The sequence below is a fragment of the Amyelois transitella genome, chromosome 4 (genome assembly GCF_032362555.1).
Source record: "Amyelois transitella isolate CPQ chromosome 4, ilAmyTran1.1, whole genome shotgun sequence".
Taxonomy (NCBI): Eukaryota; Metazoa; Arthropoda; class Insecta; order Lepidoptera; family Pyralidae; genus Amyelois; species Amyelois transitella.
Genome location: NC_083507.1, coordinates 317,878 through 338,083, shown reverse-complemented (window position 1 = coordinate 338,083; position 20,206 = coordinate 317,878). Strand labels below are relative to the sequence as shown.

General features: G+C 43.3%; 1 protein-coding gene across 4 annotated transcripts in view; it reads right to left on the bottom strand.

The window, feature by feature from the left end:
- The window catches only part of LOC106132932 (uncharacterized), a 76,871-nt gene extending 61,126 nt beyond the window's left edge, over positions 1-15,745 (bottom strand). Inside the window, exons 1-4 of one of the 4 annotated variants that reach the window (XM_060954638.1) lie at positions 15,347-15,745; positions 12,449-15,039; positions 10,885-11,141; positions 8,421-8,531 (exon numbers count right to left, since the gene is read on the bottom strand). In XM_060954638.1, coding sequence (XP_060810621.1) covers positions 8,421-8,531; positions 10,885-11,141; positions 12,449-15,039; positions 15,347-15,415 — 3,028 coding nt within the window. In that variant the 5' untranslated portion in view covers positions 15,416-15,745. The remainder of the gene's footprint in view (positions 1-8,420; positions 8,532-10,884; positions 11,142-12,448; positions 15,040-15,346) is intronic. The other 3 variants (XM_060954635.1, XM_060954636.1, XM_060954637.1) reach the window with 3 other exon arrangements.
- Between the last annotated feature and the right edge of the window lie 4,461 nt (positions 15,746-20,206).

Genomic DNA, 20,206 nt, shown 5'->3' with positions numbered 1-20,206 from the left:
ATTAGACAACGAGAGATTGGCCGTCTCATTACACGCCGAGATTGTCGTCTCATTAGACAACGAGAGATTGGCCGTCTCATTAGACAACGAGAGATTGTCGTCTCATTAGACAACGAGAGATTGGCCGTCTCATTACACGCCGAGATTGTCGTCTCATTAGACAACGAGAGATTGGCCGTCTCATTACACGCCGAGATTGTCGTCTCATTAGACAACGAGAGATTGGCCGTCTCATTAGACAACGAGAGATTGGCCGTCTCATTACACGCCGAGATTGTCGTCTCATTAGACAACGAGAGATTGGCCGTCTCATTAGACAACGAGAGATTGGCCGTCTCATTACACGACGAGATTGGCCGTCTCATTAGACAACGAGAGATTGGCCGTCTCATTACACGACGAGATTGTCGTCTCATTAGACAACGAGAGATTGGCCGTCTCATTACACGACGAGATTGGCCGTCTCATTAGACAACGAGAGATTGGCCGTCTCATTAGACAACGAGAGATTGGCCGTCTCATTACACGACGAGATTGTCGTCTCATTAGACAACGAGAGATTGGCCGTCTCATTACACGCCGAGATTGTCGTCTCATTACACGACGAGATTGGCCGTCTCATTACACGACGAGATTGGCCGTCTCATTAGACAACGAGAGATTGGCCGTCTCATTACACGACGAGATTGGCCGTCTCATTACACGACGAGAGATTGGCCGTCTCATTACACGAGGAGATTGGCCGTCTCATTAGACAACGAGAGATTGTCGTCTCATTAGACAACGAGAGATTGGCCGTCTCATTACACGCCGAGATTGTCGTCTCATTAGACAACGAGAGATTGGCCGTCTCATTAGACAACGAGAGATTGTCGTCTCATTAGACAACGAGAGATTGGCCGTCTCATTACACGCCGAGATTGTCGTCTCATTAGACAACGAGAGATTGGCCGTCTCATTAGACAACGAGAGATTGTCGTCTCATTAGACAACGAGAGATTGTCGTCTCATTAGACAACGTGAGATTGGCCGTCTCATTAGACAACGAGAGATTGGCCGTCTCATTAGACAACGAGAGATTGTCGTCTCATTAGACAACGAGAGATTGGCCGTCTCATAAGACACCGTGAGATTGTCGTCTCATTAGACAACGAGAGATTGGCCGTCTCATTAGACAACGAGAGATTGGCCGTCTCATTACACGCCGAGATTGTCGTCTCATTAGACAACGAGAGATTGGCCGTCTCATTACACGCCGAGATTGTCGTCTCATTAGACAACGAGAGATTGGCCGTCTCATTACACGCCGAGATTGGCCGTCTCATAAGACACCGTGAGATTGTCGTCTCATTAGACAACGAGAGATTGGCCGTCTCATTACACGACGAGATTAACCGTCTCATTAGACAACGAGAGATTGTCGTCTCATTAGACAACGAGAGATTGGCCGTCTCATTACACGACGAGAGATTGGCCGTCTCATTAGACAACGAGAGATTGGCCGTCTCATTACACGCCGAGATTGTCGTCTCATTAGACAACGAGAGATTGTCGTCTCATTACACGACGAGATTGGCCGTCTCATTAGACAACGAGAGATTGGCCGTCTCATTAGACAACGAGAGATTGGCCGTCTCATTAGACAACGAGAGATTGGCCGTCTCATTACACGACGAGATTGTCGTCTCATTAGACAACGAGAGATTGGCCGTCTCATTACACGCCGAGATTGTCGTCTCATTAGACAACGAGAGATTGGCCGTCTCATTACACGCCGAGATTGGCCGTCTCATAAGACAACGAGAGATTGTCGTCTCATTAGACAACGAGAGATTGGTCGTCTCATTAGACAACGAGAGATTGGCCGTCTCATTACACGACGAGATTAACCGTCTCATTAGACAACGAGAGATTGGCCGTCTCATTACACGACGAGATTGTCGTCTCATTAGACAACGAGAGATTGGCCGTCTCATTACACGACGAGATTGTCGTCTCATTAGACAACGAGAGATTGGCCGTCTCATAAGACACCGTGAGATTGTCGTCTCATTAGACAACGAGAGATTGGCCGTCTCATTAGACAACGAGAGATTGTCGTCTCATAAGACAACGAGAGATTGGCCGTCTCATTACACGCCGAGATTGTCGTCTCATTAGACAACGAGAGATTGGCCGTCTCATTACACGCCGAGATTGTCGTCTCATTAGACAACGAGAGATTGTCGTCTCATTACACGCCGAGATTGTCGTCTCATTAGACAACGAGAGATTGGCCGTCTCATTACACGCCGAGATTGTCGTCTCATTAGACAACGAGAGATTGGCCGTCTCATTAGACAACGAGAGATTGTCGTCTCATTAGACAACGAGAGATTGGCCGTCTCATTACACGCCGAGATTGTCGTCTCATTAGACAACGAGAGATTGGCCGTCTCATTAGACAACGAGAGATTGTCGTCTCATTAGACAACGAGAGATTGTCGTCTCATTAGACAACGTGAGATTGGCCGTCTCATTAGACAACGAGAGATTGGCCGTCTCATTAGACAACGAGAGATTGTCGTCTCATTAGACAACGAGAGATTGGCCGTCTCATAAGACACCGTGAGATTGTCGTCTCATTAGACAACGAGAGATTGGCCGTCTCATTAGACAACGAGAGATTGGCCGTCTCATTACACGCCGAGATTGTCGTCTCATTAGACAACGAGAGATTGGCCGTCTCATAAGACACCGTGAGATTGTCGTCTCATTAGACAACGAGAGATTGGCCGTCTCATTACACGCCGAGATTGTCGTCTCATTAGACAACGAGAGATTGGCCGTCTCATTACACGCCGAGATTGTCGTCTCATTAGACAACGAGAGATTGTCGTCTCATTACACGCCGAGATTGTCGTCTCATTAGACAACGAGAGATTGGCCGTCTCATTACACGCCGAGATTGTCGTCTCATTAGACAACGAGAGATTGGCCGTCTCATTAGACAACGAGAGATTGTCGTCTCATTAGACAACGAGAGATTGGCCGTCTCATTACACGCCGAGATTGTCGTCTCATTAGACAACGAGAGATTGGCCGTCTCATTAGACAACGAGAGATTGTCGTCTCATTAGACAACGAGAGATTGTCGTCTCATTAGACAACGTGAGATTGGCCGTCTCATTAGACAACGAGAGATTGGCCGTCTCATTAGACAACGAGAGATTGTCGTCTCATTAGACAACGAGAGATTGGCCGTCTCATAAGACACCGTGAGATTGTCGTCTCATTAGACAACGAGAGATTGGCCGTCTCATTAGACAACGAGAGATTGGCCGTCTCATTACACGCCGAGATTGTCGTCTCATTAGACAACGAGAGATTGGCCGTCTCATTACACGCCGAGATTGTCGTCTCATTAGACAACGAGAGATTGGCCGTCTCATTACACGCCGAGATTGGCCGTCTCATAAGACACCGTGAGATTGTCGTCTCATTAGACAACGAGAGATTGGCCGTCTCATTACACGACGAGATTAACCGTCTCATTAGACAACGAGAGATTGTCGTCTCATTAGACAACGAGAGATTGGCCGTCTCATTACACGACGAGAGATTGGCCGTCTCATTAGACAACGAGAGATTGGCCGTCTCATTACACGCCGAGATTGTCGTCTCATTAGACAACGAGAGATTGTCGTCTCATTACACGACGAGATTGGCCGTCTCATTAGACAACGAGAGATTGGCCGTCTCATTAGACAACGAGAGATTGGCCGTCTCATTAGACAACGAGAGATTGGCCGTCTCATTACACGACGAGATTGTCGTCTCATTAGACAACGAGAGATTGGCCGTCTCATTACACGCCGAGATTGTCGTCTCATTAGACAACGAGAGATTGGCCGTCTCATTACACGCCGAGATTGGCCGTCTCATAAGACAACGAGAGATTGTCGTCTCATTAGACAACGAGAGATTGGTCGTCTCATTAGACAACGAGAGATTGGCCGTCTCATTACACGACGAGATTAACCGTCTCATTAGACAACGAGAGATTGGCCGTCTCATTACACGACGAGATTGTCGTCTCATTAGACAACGAGAGATTGTCGTCTCATTAGACAACGAGAGATTGGCCGTCTCATTAGACAACGAGAGATTGTCGTCTCATTAGACAACGAGAGATTGGTCGTCTCATTAGACAACGAGAGATTGGCCGTCTCATTACACGACGAGATTAACCGTCTCATTAGACAACGAGAGATTGGCCGTCTCATTACACGACGAGATTGTCGTCTCATTAGACAACGAGAGATTGGCCGTCTCATTACACGACGAGATTGTCGTCTCATTAGACAACGAGAGATTGGCCGTCTCATAAGACACCGTGAGATTGTCGTCTCATTAGACAACGAGAGATTGGCCGTCTCATTAGACAACGAGAGATTGTCGTCTCATAAGACAACGAGAGATTGGCCGTCTCATTACACGCCGAGATTGTCGTCTCATTAGACAACGAGAGATTGGCCGTCTCATTACACGCCGAGATTGTCGTCTCATTAGACAACGAGAGATTGGCCGTCTCATTAGACGCCGAGATTGTCGTCTCATTAGACAACGAGATTGGCCGTCTCATTACACGACGAGATTGTCGTCTCATTAGACAACGAGAGATTGTCGTCTCATTAGACAACGAGAGATTGGCCGTCTCATAAGACAACGAGAGATTGGCCGTCTCATTACACGACGAGATTGTCGTCTCATTAGACAACGAGAGATTGGCCGTCTCATTAGACAACGAGAGATTGGCCGTCTCATAAGACACCGTGAGATTGTCGTCTCATTAGACAACGAGAGATTGGCCGTCTCATTAGACAACGAGAGATTGTCGTCTCATAAGACAACGAGAGATTGGCCGTCTCATTACACGCCGAGATTGTCGTCTCATTAGACAACGAGAGATTGGCCGTCTCATTACACGCCGAGATTGTCGTCTCATTAGACAACGAGAGATTGGCCGTCTCATTACACGCCGAGATTGTCGTCTCATTAGACAACGAGAGATTGGCCGTCTCATTACACGCCGAGATTGGCCGTCTCATAAGACACCGTGAGATTGTCGTCTCATTAGACAACGAGAGATTGGCCGTCTCATTAGACAACGAGAGATTGGCCGTCTCATTAGACAACGAGATTGTCGTCTCATTAGACAACGAGAGATTGGCCGTCTCATTACACGACGAGATTGTCGTCTCATTAGACAACGAGAGATTGGCCGTCTCATTAGACAACGAGAGATTGGCCGTCTCATAAGACACCGTGAGATTGTCGTCTCATTAGACAACGAGAGATTGGCCGTCTCATTAGACAACGAGAGATTGTCGTCTCATAAGACAACGAGAGATTGGCCGTCTCATTACACGCCGAGATTGTCGTCTCATTAGACAACGAGAGATTGGCCGTCTCATTACACGCCGAGATTGTCGTCTCATTAGACAACGAGAGATTGGCCGTCTCATTACACGCCGAGATTGTCGTCTCATTAGACAACGAGAGATTGGCCGTCTCATTACACGCCGAGATTGGCCGTCTCATAAGACACCGTGAGATTGTCGTCTCATTAGACAACGAGAGATTGGCCGTCTCATTACACGCCGAGATTGTCGTCTCATTAGACAACGAGAGATTGGCCGTCTCATTACACGCCGAGATTGTCGTCTCATTAGACAACGAGATTGGCCGTCTCATAAGACAACGAGAGATTGGCCGTCTCATTAGACAACGAGAGATTGGCCGTCTCATTAGACAACGAGAGATTGGCCGTCTCATTAGACAACGAGAGATTGTCGTCTCATTAGACAACGAGAGATTGGCCGTCTCATTACACGCCGAGATTGGCCGTCTCATAAGACACCGTGAGATTGTCGTCTCATTAGACAACGAGAGATTGGCCGTCTCATTACACGCCGAGATTGTCGTCTCATTAGACAACGAGAGATTGGCCGTCTCATTACACGCCGAGATTGTCGTCTCATTAGACAACGAGATTGGCCGTCTCATAAGACAACGAGAGATTGGCCGTCTCATTAGACAACGAGAGATTGGCCGTCTCATTAGACAACGAGAGATTGGCCGTCTCATTAGACAACGAGAGTATGGCCGTCTTATTAGACAACGAGATTGTCGTCTCATTAGACAACGAGAGATTGGCCGTCTCATTACACGACGAGATTGGCCGTCTCATTACACGACGAGATTGTTGTCTCATTAGACAACGAGAGATTGGCCGTCTCATTACACGACGAGAGATTGGCCGTCTCATTACACGACGAGAGATTGGCCGTCTCATTAGACAACGAGAGATTGGCCGTCTCATTAGACAACGAGAGATTGGCCGTCTCATTAGACAACGAGAGATTGTCGTCTCATTAGACAACGAGAGATTGGCCGTCTCATTAGACAACGTGAGATTGGCCGTCTCATTAGACAACGAGAGATTGGCCGTCTCATTAGACAACGTGAGATTGGCCGTCTCATTAGACAACGAGAGATTGGCCGTCTCATTAGACAACGAGAGATTGGCCGTCTCATTAGACAACGAGAGATTGGCCGTCTTATTAGACAACGAGATTGTCGTCTCATTAGACAACGAGAGATTGGCCGTCTCATTAGACAACGAGAGATTGGCCGTCTCATTAGACAACGAGAGATTGGCCGTCTCATTAGACAACGAGAGATTGGCCGTCTTATTAGACAACGAGATTGTCGTCTCATTAGACAACGAGAGATTGGCCGTCTCATTACACGACGAGATTGTCGTCTCATTAGACAACGAGATTGGCCGTCTCATAAGACAACGAGAGATTGGCCGTCTCATTACACGCCGTGATTGGCCGTCTCATAAGACAACTAGAGATTGGCCGTCTTATTACACTCCGAGATTGGCCGTCTCATTACACGACGAGATTGTCGTCTCATTAGACAACGAGAGATTGGCCGTCTCATTAGACAACGAGAGATTGGCCGTCTCATTAGACAACGAGAGATTGGCCGTCTCATTACACGACGAGATTGGCCGTCTCATAAGACAACGAGAGATTGTCGTCTCATTAGACAACGAGAGATTGGCCGTCTCATTACACGACGAGATTGGCCGTCTCATAAGACAACGAGAGATTGTCGTCTCATTAGACAACGAGAGATGGGCCGTCTCATTACACGCCGAGATTGTCGTCTCATTAGACAACGAGAGATTGGCCGTCTCATTAGACAACGAGAGATTGTCGTCTCATTAGACAACGAGAGATTGGCCGTCTCATTACACGACGAGATTGGCCGTCTCATAAGACAACGAGAGATTGTCGTCTCATTAGACAACGAGAGATTGGCCGTCTCATTAGACAACGAGAGATTGGCCGTCTCACTAGACAACGAGAGATTGGCCGGCTCATTACACGACGAGATTGTCGTCTCATTAGACAACGAGAGATTGGCCGTCTCACTAGACAACGAGAGATTGGCCGTCTCATTAGACAACGAGAGATTGGCCGTCTCATTAGACAACGAGAGATTGGCCGTCTCATTAGACAACGAGAGATTGGCCGTCTCATTAGACAACGAGAGATTGGCCGTCTCATTAGACAACGAGAGATTGGCCGTCTCATTACACGCCGAGATTGTCGTCTCATTAGACAACGAGAGATTGGCCGTCTCATTACACGCCGAGATTGTCGTCTCATTAGACAACGAGAGATTGGCCGTCTCATTACACGACGAGATTGTCGTCTCATTAGACAACGAGAGATTGGTCGATAAGTAGCCACTTCAATCATTAAGTAACTAGCAATCATCTCATTTTATGATATGTTAATAAATGATTGCACTTCTCGTAAATAACTTCTAGGCTCAATGTGTGTGAACAGTATGTAATCTATTTCCCTTTTCCCAAATTTTTCTTTATCCTAAAGCAGAATGCTTGCTGCGAAAAAACGATGCAACATCAGGTCAAAGGTCAAAAAACGCACCCGGGGTTCCTCTGTGGAGAGGTAAGGATGTCACTGGGACTAATTCCAGGAAGAAATAGGTCTATCATGCTCCTAATATACCAATTATAATAAAAACAGTCTGTCTGGACGAGCAGCGAGCAAGGCGAGAGGTGGCCCTCCGGTCGCTGCACCGGTGCCTAGCGAGACACTCGGCCAATCGACTCGTGAGACGCCGCGCGTGTCCTTAAATCACTTATAATTTCGTTTCACACCAGTTTTACACATATTAATATTCACCACAAAACCTTCCGGATACCTGGACAGGTATAGTAGGCTGAGTCAAGACATGGTCCTTCAAGCCGGATCGACCTCCTGTCATCAAAAGTACCCTAAGGTCTACTGGAAGTATTTTCATTAGCGATAGGAAGAGTTAACCCATCTGCTTACCATCGTAGTAAGGCCTCGCATGCCTGGAGCGCCTGTCTCGCTCGCGGTAGCGGCGCTCTTCGTCTGCGCGCGGCTCGCGGGACTCCGCACGTGACGGAGATCCCAACTCTTCTGCAAACAACATTTAATGGTCACAATTCCACACTGATACAGATTATGAACATTTTTCTGTGTAATATTTTTTTATACTTTCACAGACAAGGTCAGGTAGAAAATGGTTTGAAGTTTTGGTAAGAGGCTTGATGATCTTGAACGGGGATAACAAGTTTGACGGCGAGTTTGGTCTTTGAAGCAACGATTTGCCTTGAAATCTACTATGTAAAGGTATTACTTATGTATTGTTCGACGGTTTGGCTTAAAAAATGTGTTTTTGTTTTCTAATGCCACTTCTTCGTTTGTCTCGTAACTGAACATCAAAATAAAACCGCATTTAAGGTGGTCTGTGAATATCAGTGTTTCCCTCATGAACCTTCCACCGAGAACTTGAAAATATTGAAATTTTTCAGAAAAAAGAATCTGAATTCAGTGCAATGTATTCGGACAACTGGCAATAGTTGATATTCTACATACATGCAAACATCACATCTTTATTCCACTAGTGGTGTGGTGGACAGAGCCTCACACATGTAACATACAATTAAGATAATCGAACAAGAATGAATGTATTTATGGGCGACATTATTAAATCGAGATAAAATATCGAAATGAAAAGTTTGTGTTTTGTTATTATCGAAATTCAAGTCAAAAATGGCAAGACCGTATTATTTGAATGTATTGAAGCAAAATAGTTTAGAGCGGCACTTTCCTTGGCTAGCGTATATGTTTTGTAAAATGTTAACATCTGTTAAAATTAATTTTAGGTCTTACTAAGCGATCGATGCTACCTCGGATGGATTTAATACGTTTTTGAGTTGACCATTTTGGTTCTCTGAGCTAGACATGAGTTAAGAGTGATAACTATGAGATCTATTGACATTTGGATAGTTATCTAACATTTCAGATTGTGTATTTACATTGATCTGGTTGGAAAGCTGTCAAATGTGAAACACCAAATTCAACACATGATACAGAAAACTTGGCGTAGTTCATAGTCTTAACCTATGATTCTTATTCTACAAGATAAACTGCACCTCAGTACAACCCTTTGCAATATCCAATGATATGTGACTTTTTTATAAATACACTAGCTGTCCCGGCAAACGGTGTTTTGCCATATACCTAAATATTTTTATGTAATTTATAGTTAAAAAATGTTAAGGGTGGACCCTTATCACTAAGGGCTATGAAAAATAGATGCTGGCCGATTCTCAGACCTACTCAATATATATAGTACGGGAACGAACATTGTGACACGAGAATTTTATACATACATATAATTACCGTCTTTATCCCCTACGGCACAGACAGCCCACGTCCCTTCCAGCTGTGTGGCTTAATAATGGAATTTAATCAAATCGCAGTCCATGGTCTGATAGAAGAATCCCAAGTTTATTAGTCTTTCCCTTTAATGACTTCCACAATCTTATAATTTTACTTTGATAAAATATGCAGCTAGAAATTGTGCTGTTGTGTAACATAGGCATCTTATGGTACCAAAATTCTGTCATGGTCGTTTCAAGGTGAGCTTTACATTATAATAAAAATCATAAGTAGCAACAGTGATCAAAGCCGATTATTGTTCATCATATTTGTTTGTCGTGTAAAGTGTCAACGTAAAATACGTCAAGCCAAGATGGCCGCCGTCATGACAGCGGAAGCTGCATGTTGCACTCAGATCAAACACGTGGCATGCATCATACAATGTGCGGACGTCACTCGGAGGCCACTGTACCTTCTCGTCTACCACATATAGTCTTAGCCTCGCCCGAGAACGTCACAACTGGAAATAAATATAATATGAGTGTTCGCGGACCGTTGTGTTCCATTTTGATGCTTCTTCGGTCGCCTTCTTCTCTCTTTTGTTACTTTGTGTGTGTTTGTAGACAAATTATCAAATTTTAACTAAAAAGCGACTCTTTTCATACAAACATACTTTCAATCCCAAACATTTGACTTCTATGAACTTTCGCCAAAGTTGATATCATCACCTTAATAAAATACAACACAATACAAATTAAAATACATATATAGTAGAAGCTAAGCAATCTCTTCAAGTCAACCTTTGGGTAGTGAAAGGTGGGCAGCATACTTAACAGAGGGTATAATAAATAAACTACATACATATATGTATATGGCGGCGCTGTGCTTCCCTGCATTGCCTATTACTACGGTTACATGCTCCCATGGTTTCTGTTAGGGAAATTATGGGTGGCTTGAAGTTCTAAAATTTGTCTACTTTGACCATATTCTCTTATTTCATTCAAATCAAATGTATAATTTGGAGATAAAAGCGAAAGTATCTTTGTATGAAAACCGTGTAGTATTAAACCTCTAAACCAGTATACAGGCATCATCATGAACTCACCGCGCCTTCTCTCCTCCTCGTCCCTCTCGCGTCGCAGGTTGCCGTACTTCCTCGCTGGATCTATGTCTCTGTAGCGGCGTTCGCTATGCCTGTCCCGCTCGCGCTCGCGGCGGCGGCTTGTGCCGTCCCGCTCGTCCACGTGGTGGCGGTCCCGCTCGATCGTGTTGTATCTGCGGCTGCGGTCGCGATCTTCGTAGCGCCGGTCCTTATCCTCTGGTCGCGGCGGCTTCGACGCGTACGAACCCTCCCGGTAACGCCTGAAAACAGGATTTTACAAACATATGTAGGTCTCATGCTACCTTCTAACCTCTCGGTAAGCAGGCGACGTGCAGGTAGGTTGCTGGCGTGCACAGCAGCAAGGGTGTTCACAACGGAAATATTGTGCCAACGCGTTATGTGAATATGCTATTATTTTTTAACGTAATATTTATGAAGCGCAAATTAATTAATTCAAACTGCTATGTTTCATATTAAAAAGTCGTCGGGTGTTAGTTGCGAAATCGTTCGTTACATTACGTACGTTGTGCGCTACTGAATACTTATGTTTTTAAAACAGTTATTAATATTTTTCATATCCTAATTTCGTCGAGCGTTAATTGCGAAATTATTCGTACAAGTTCAGCGCATACAGTCCGTGCGCTGCGCAGTCGAACCGCCTTGAAATAAAAATGGTGGTTCTCAGTCAAGTGTGAGTCGGCCGCCATTACGTCATAGATGCGTCATAGATTATCTCCATTGTGTGCCTCATTTTGCCGTATTGTAAAACTCCGTCCGCTTTTATTTTCAACGTCTGTTGTTTAGAATTTGATCGCAGTAGTAATAGGTAGTTACGTCATAGATTATCTCACTAATTGGCAGGTTTTGTCAAATATACATTGCTGCCTCATTTTGCCATATTGTAAAACTCCGTCTGCTTTTGTTTTCAACGTCTATGGTTTAGAATTTGATCGCGGTTGTAATAGGAAGTTACGTCATAGATTCTCACGAAATGGCAGGTTTTGTCAAATATACATTGGTGCCTCATTTTGCCGTATTGTAAAACTCCGTCCGCTTTTATTTTCAACGTCTGTTGTTTAGAATTTGATCGCGGTAGTAATAGGTAGTTACGTCATAGATTCTCACGAAATGGCAGGTTTTGTCAAATATACATTGGTGCCTCATTTTGCCGTATTGTAAAACACCGTCCGCTTTTGTTTTCTACGTCTTTGGTTTAGAATTTGATCGCGGTAGTAATAGGTAGGTAGTTACGTCATAGATTCTCACGAAATGGCAGGTTTTGTCAAATATACATTGGTGCCTCATTTTGCCGTATTGTAAAACACCGTCCGCTTTTGTTTTCTACGTCTATGGTTTAAAATTTGATCGCAGTAGTAATAGATGGTTACGTCATAGATTATCTCACGAAATGGCAGGTTTTGTCAAATATACATTGGTGCCTCATTTTGCCGTAATGTAAAACACAATCGGAAACCACATTATGCTAGATGCCTTAATGATATGAATTGAGATTCAGAGACTTGACAATATGAGCCCTCTGAACTATGTTATTCTTACATATAATTACCTTCGCTCTCTTTCCCGGTCGCTGTAATAGTCGGTATCCTCGGTGTCGTACCGGCGCGGGCGGGCGCCGCGGCGCTGCCGCCGGGCGCCGGGGCTCTCGTCGCGCTCCCAGCGCTCGCCGCGCTCCGCCTTCCTGTCCCCGCGGGAGTACCGCCCTTCCTTCTCACGGTCACGATCTCGAGCACTCCTGTGCTTATCTCTCCTCGGAGAATTCTTAAATAACCTATCTCTCTCCGAATCATCCCCCGAAGTGTTAACGTGATTGAGCGACTGCCTCCTCGAACTGGTAGCCGGGTGGTCGAGCGAGTCCGACGCGTCCGTCTTCCTGTCGGTCGCGAGGTCCGTCGCGGTCACGTCGGCGCCGTCCAGAGTGTGCTCCCGCGAGAAAGACACCTCCGTGGACGACACGATGCTCAAGTCTTGCAGATTCTCCCCCTCCATGGTGACCTCCCGTTGCTGCTCTTCCGGCGCTCCGGTAAAATCGGGAGTTAAGTCGTTGTTCCTCGTAGTCTGCACCGTGTAATCAGAACCATCAACGTTCTGTTCCCTGACATCAGAGGGGCCCGCGTCGGCCTGCACGGGGTAGTCGCGGTCGACTCCCGTCACGACGCGCTGCTCGTTGCTCGCATAGCTCGGGGCCTGGTATTGAGAATATTCATCATTGCTAGGCTCCCCGGGCACCATCCTGGCCAGCCCTACAGGCCGCCTCTCCGCGGCCCGCGACGGTTGCGTGTAGTTGTCGGGCGTCTGCTGGCCGTCCGCTTGTCTGTACGGCCGCGCGCCGCTCTCTGTCGGCTGCCCGTCTATGTGTCTATCTAAATAATTGTCACTGGCCTGGTTGTAGCTATTCTCAGCTTCATTTTGTTGCCCTGGCACCATTCTAGCCAGCCCCGGAGGTGGCTCATCCCCTGATAAATTTAAAGTCTGATTGTATTCAGATTCCTGCTGCCCGACTACCATCCTCCTCAAGCCTGGAGGGGGGTTTCTACTGAAATCTGTATTTTCTCCATAATCCCCACTGGACAGATGTGCCGTTTGTAAATATTCATTTCTATCGCTCCTTGGAGCCACTTCCAAATTCTCTGGGACTGGCTGAGCAACTTGCATGGGTTTGAAAGGCATCACTTGAGGATGATCAGGTCTCTCAGAGTTGTCAGGAGTTGTTTCTAAATTAGCCCCATACCCCACAGGGCCCCTGCTTTGATGCGATGCTTTGTTGACTGCCGCGGGTGACGTCAAAGTAGAGCTGGATGTTGGAGGCGGGAATGGCTGGCTCGGTGTTAGGTTTGTTCCTGATGGCACTTTCGCTGCATTACTTTTATGTGAAAATGGCCCAGCGTGTTTGAATGGATTTGAAGACTGGAGTGGTGGAGGGAAACTGGCTGGTGGAGGCAAAGAACCAGATATCGGAGGGGGTAAAGATGAAGAGGATTGTGAAGAGGTGGGTGGAGGATGTAGGGGCTGGTTGTTAGGATGAGGCATTGAGAAATTAGGTGTTAGAGAAGGAGGGGGTGGTAATAAGGGCATTAAATTTTCTTGACAGCTAACAGGAAGTGGCTCTTTGGCTACAGAAGAATCAGGGGCTGGATTCTGACTATTAGTTATACTCATATCTTGAAAGGAGTTGGTTAGCTCGTTATGACTTTCAGTCTGATTCGTTTTAGGAACATTATCTGCTAGTGTAGGTTCATCTAAAGATTGTTGAGACCAATCGGCATTCTGGGAGTATGGCTCATCAAGACTGTGGTGAGAACAATTTGACTTGTCAGAGTTCCGAGACTGCATTTCACTTCTAAAAGTACCTTCAGATTGTGTCTGAGGGCCGTCACTAGAATCTTGTGACATTTGTGACTCTATAGACCACTGAGGAGTTAAATTATCTATGTGGAAACGTTTCCCAAGTGCAAGATTAGGTAATTGTTCTTTGACAACTTCTGTGTCGTTAAGCGTTCGCACTTCTTCTGTAACGGATGGTGGTGGTGGTTCATGCTGAGATGATTCTTGTCTTGTATTATGATCTGGAGCGGGTGCAATACTTTGCCCTGTTTGGGGTGGCAGTGCTCCCTGGCCGCCAGCAGGGTGATGGTCTTTAACCTCTTTCTTTTCTTCCATGGCCCAGTTCCAGCTGTCGGTGGAAGTAAAGCTCTCTTCTATAACATTAGCATTGTTATACACAGGTGGCGGAGCCTGTTGCGCTGATTGAGAGGCCCCTGACCCTTTCTGAGCTTTAGACTGGTCTTCCCATCCCCAGTTCCAGTTGTCTTCCCAGCCGTCATTGTTTTTGTTAGGAACATAATTTTGTTGTTGTTGTGGAACTCCTTGGTTCTGATAGTAATTTTGTTGGTAGCCCTGCTGAGGGTTGCTGTAGGTTTGGTTGGGGAAGTTCTGGGAATATTGTTGTTGTTGCTGTGGTTGTTGGTAGAACTGGTTTGCATTGCCTCCATAGTCCGCTGGCTGCTGATACACTTGTCCATATTGCTGATTGTATGTGGGTTGTGGTTGTGGAGGGGCTTGCCAGTATTGCTGAGGAGGGTTACTGCCACTCACACCACTCTGATAGTTCGGGTATGCATTTTGTTGGTTGCCATATTGCTGAAAAAGTACAAATATTATGCTAAAATCATAAGATAATCCAAAGAAACGATAATGTTATGCTTGGGAAACATGTACTCAAGAGTGAATCTTAAAAATAGATAAAAACATCAAGAATTTATCTGTAATCTGCCAATAGATACGCTGTATCACGATAAAAAAGTTAGTAAGAATAAGCACAAAATGTTTATACAAAACATATCGAAAACGATTACATATGAATGTTATGAGACGGGCTGTAGTTGAAAGCCAAGGAAGTTACTACACGTCATTGTTTACGTCGGCGCTGCGTATAACCTGAGCTCACCTGGGGCGCGGCGAACTGCTGCTCGGCGGGCGGCGGTGGCCCGCCCGGAGCCCGCTTCATCCACGACATGCTGCACTACCACCGCTTACGTAACATTCACCAGCCAACCTCACATATGCTAAGACGGCTACAAGTAGCCTCGTCACTATCATGGAAAACCAACACACTTTCACTCTTACTAACTCGGTGGTGCTGCTATGAACAAGCGATTCTATTGCGGTGATTGAAACTGAAAGATAATTACAAAATATTAAACTTGCGATAAGTAAATTTGTTAATTATTTGCTTTTATTTTAAAAATATTTTAAGATTTTTGACAGCAGCCCATCGATGTGCCATCGATCGAAGGTGCCCTGTTGGCAGGCATAGGTACTATCAAAAAGAGCGTGAGGGAAAAAAAATGTGTCCACTTCCATAAACTAAAGAGTTTGTGTTGTCGTAAAAACCAGTGCTGCCCAATCACTTACATTGTGTTGATATCGATACTGGTCTATCTTTATATGGAACCGCTAAATGTTCAAATAATTAATAAAGAAAATATGTATAGATCAACTACATACAATGGGAGTTAAAATTATAGTGAGACATAATAAAGCTATACTAATAATAAAACTAGCAATTATATTAAGATGGACTCAGGCAGAACTAGACGCCTTGGACGCAAAGGTTAGAAAATTGTTAACGACGTATCGCATGTATCACTCACGATCATCGGTGTTGAGGTTGAAAATCGGAATTATGGGGATTCGGGGTTTTTCAAATTTCAATATACAATATAAAAATAAATCTATATTTTAAAATGTTGTAAAAAGAGATATAAGTTGAATAAAAGAAAACCGAGGCGACATATCTACGCCACAAGTTACCACAACAGTCACGCGACATTATCAGCCAAAAGAGCAAAACGTCTTTGTAAAGATTTCACGCATTGAAGTTATATATACAACCTCCGACATAACTACGTCGGAGCCACGGTTCTCCAGGCATCACACCTAGCCTGGCGGAAGATCTTCCCTTTGGTGGTGGTCGGACCGAATCATCGCTCCCATTACACAACGAATTAAATAAAGTTAAATTCCTCAAAAAAAGACAAAAATGTTATTTCCAGTTAAAACAATTTTGCATATTATTTATAGTATGGAGTACGGTAATTTACAGGACAAGGTGTATAATCTCGGTTATAACTACAGTTTCCGCAGGATATACGAAGGACCTTATTGTTACGTAGGCGACGACAAGGGTGATTGACTTTTGCAATCTGCATAGGAAAACGAGCAGCTGGCACACATCATGTTTTTTCTCCGCTACCAGACCAGAATAGAAACTTGCATTAGATGAGGTGTACCTATTGTTAGTCGCCTTTTACGAAATCCATATGTAAGAGGTGATCTTATTCTAAAGTGCCAGAAACCATACAGTACTTATTACTAACACAAAAATAATAATTGAATGGATGATGGCAAGAGACCGGATGGTATGACTTTGGTACCCTGGAGATTGGGGCGGCCTTTGGTGTGGGATGCTACTTGTGTCGACACACTTGCGCCGTCTCATCTTCAGGGTACTAAATCTAAGGCCGGTTCTGCTGCAAATGAGGCAGAAAACCTCAAAAGGCGCAAATATGTAGGTATCGGTAATACCTATACCTTTGAACCTTTTGGGGTGGAAACTCTGGGACCGTGGGGCCCATCTGCCCATCAGCTTTTCCGACAATTGTCGAAAAAGCTGATTGAGGTATCTCGTGACCGGAGGGCTGGAAATTATCTGGCTCAGAGAATCAGCATTGCCATTCAAATTGGCAATGCTGCCAGCCTTCTAGGCACACTCCCGCATGTTGATGCTATGCAGGGACTGTACAATTTATAAATTAAATTTTAGTTTGTAGTCATATTTTTTCTTTATTTTTATAAGTAGTTTTAGTTTTAAATTAATTAGTTTGTAAGTATCTTTTTTTCTTTTTTTTTTATAAGTAGTTTTAGCTTTAGTTTTAATTTGATTTAATTATTATAATATTTATATAATTGTTAAAATAATAATTAGAACGTACAACTTAAATAAAAACTAAAACTACATAATAACTAAAACTACGCATCACGCAATACCTACTAGCTTCATTCAAAAATTATCCAATCTAAATTTCACATCAAAGTTTTGTTTTGAAATGATTTTGTTTTCTGTCGTAAAGCACTTATTTAGAAAAAGTCTTGTTTAGCTATTTATTTCTAAAATCCTGTTCTAATTTGGATATAATAGAAAGAGGAAAGATTTGTATTTTTGTATGTTTGTGTGGAATAAACTCAAAAACTACTGGTCCGATTTTGATAAAATTTGGCACAGATATAGAATAGACCTTCAAAAGTGACATAGGCATAAATATGTTTTGAAATAAATTTATTTCAAAATATAAAACACAAAAATATGTCCACCCGTGCGAAGCCGAGGCGGGCCGCTAGTAATGAATAAAATTATGAAATTGATTTTTATTTTTTTAAAATTATCGATAACGTAAAATCAATGTTTTTCAACACTATTGCCAAAAGCCAATATACTTCAAATTTTTCAAATATTTACAGGCAATGAAAAAACTTATGATACTGTAATGTCTTGTTTGATGTCTTAATCACATTCGTAATTTTCTTTTAATGGAAATATAAGAAAATTACGTGTAATGAGCAAAATATAAAAGCACTTGTTGATTACCGAAAGAAACTTGTGTTTTTTGAATTATTTTCTTCTCGAGACAATTGTGATTTGCATTATCCTATAATTTGTGGGACATTAAAATTTTTACTTATAACGTTTTCGTTAATAATTTAACCACAGCGGTTTGTAACAGTTACGACGACATATTATACGAACCAATTACGATGAGCATAGCCATAAACGATAAACTTAAAAAAAAATGGTTTTTCAAATCGACTGCGTAAAGAGAACCAAAGGTAGGTAAAGGTAACCAAAATGACGTCTGACAAGAGGACACTAGTATGAACTGACGAAATTATACTTATCTTCTTCTATTATAGCGCAAAAAGAATGAGAGAAATATATTAGTATTAATTAGTGTCACCACAGAGGAAAAAGCAAACTAAAAGACGACCAAAAATGTCGTCGGCAACTGTCAAAGTGGCGCTAGTATACCAAATGTATTGGTTTTATTCTAGTTAAAACACAACTATGACAGTAGGTTACAATAAAGAGAACATTGTTTTTAAAATATCATAGATAAATGTCCCCCTTAAATAATCCCTTAATTAAGCTGGTGGTCGGCAATCTCTATTAGAACGGTGTAGAACAGGTTCTTCGGAGACAGCTGCCTGTCTTTCATTTGACACGTCAGGTTTCACAGTTCCCTGGATATCCGGCTCCATATCAGTACTTTCTTCATTCTGATTAAGTTGGGGCAAAAGGGCTAAATATTTATTAGAAACTGTTTCGCGACCATCAGGAAGCTTGGGGAAGCTTGGGCTTAAACATATGAATATAGGGGATTAGATTGTAATAATTCCACATCATCAACTAATATTAGAATTTCTTACGACTCGTTACGTCGCATTAAGATAAGCTTTGTAGGAAAGAATTAGAGCACGGAGGATAATATTAATGGAAAACATGTGCATTTTGACATCAATTGACATAATTTGTACGGCATGTACCTAACTTTTATTATTTGTTACTGTTGGTCGTCCAAATTTATAAATTAAATAAATTTCAAGAAATGAATGTGTGTGAAGATTTAAAATTGCATTTCGAACTACTTTAGGTTAGGAATGCATGAATGAATAGATCTTGTTTTGAGATTCTAATCTAGATTATAATCTAGCTCATCGAATAAATTAAGAATCCCAAGTTCATTAGCATTTCCCTTAGTCGCCTTTAAAGCACACGTCGATAAAATGGTTAAAAAAATGGAGATGATGGATTCAGAAATAACTGTTATTTCTGCTATGCGCATTTGATTGTTTTTTTTTGACGTCACAACGTCTTATAATTCGATAGAGCCGGCTGCATGCACAAAAAAACAGAACTCATGCGGCGTTACCTCGCTCTGAGGCGTTCCATGTAAGGCTTGAAGTGCAAGCGAGAGCGCTGAACGAGCGACATCCTTTTCGACATCCGTCTCTCTTCTATTTGAGTGAGCGATGAGTCTGCGTGGACAGCTGCTATACTATAGTACATTTACATGTTTTGGTCGAGTATCAAATCAGTGAAAAGTAAATGTAGTTTATCAGTACATATTTTCTTAAGAAGTTGTCACGTCAACAAGTACACAGTAAACCGAATTTACAGACAACAGATTTTTTTTGTTTTTTAAGGTCTACAATATATTTTTCATTAAGGAACTTATTTATGCGCATGCAAGCCTGGTGGATTTTCAGACACTCATACATAAAATCACGTCTATATCCTTTGCGGAATAGACACGAAAGTTTAAAGGTATTTCAAGAAAGATAACTCTCATTGACAAAATCATTACGTAAATCATAGTAAAAAACACCATAGCCATCAACGTGAATAAACCACACAACTACTTCGCACGGCGCGTCGCAAGCTACTGAGGAGAGGACAAGGAGAGTGTGGAGCCAACAATCTTCTCGTTTGTTTTCGCGTCTTTGTCTAGCGCCATAAAACCGTCGGATACCGGAGAACACAAGAAGAAGGCGAAAAGAATATGTGAATTGAACCCAAACTCACGCTTCTCGTGGTTTTAAGCTGGCTTTAAATATCAAATTCCAATTCCGGGAAATTTTGGGAAAAATATTAATATCTGTGGGAAAATACATATTTGTCATCTGGCAACACTAGTATGTAATTTTTACCTCCTTTTGTTTGTTTATTCGTTGATTAAATTTGTAGGTAAAT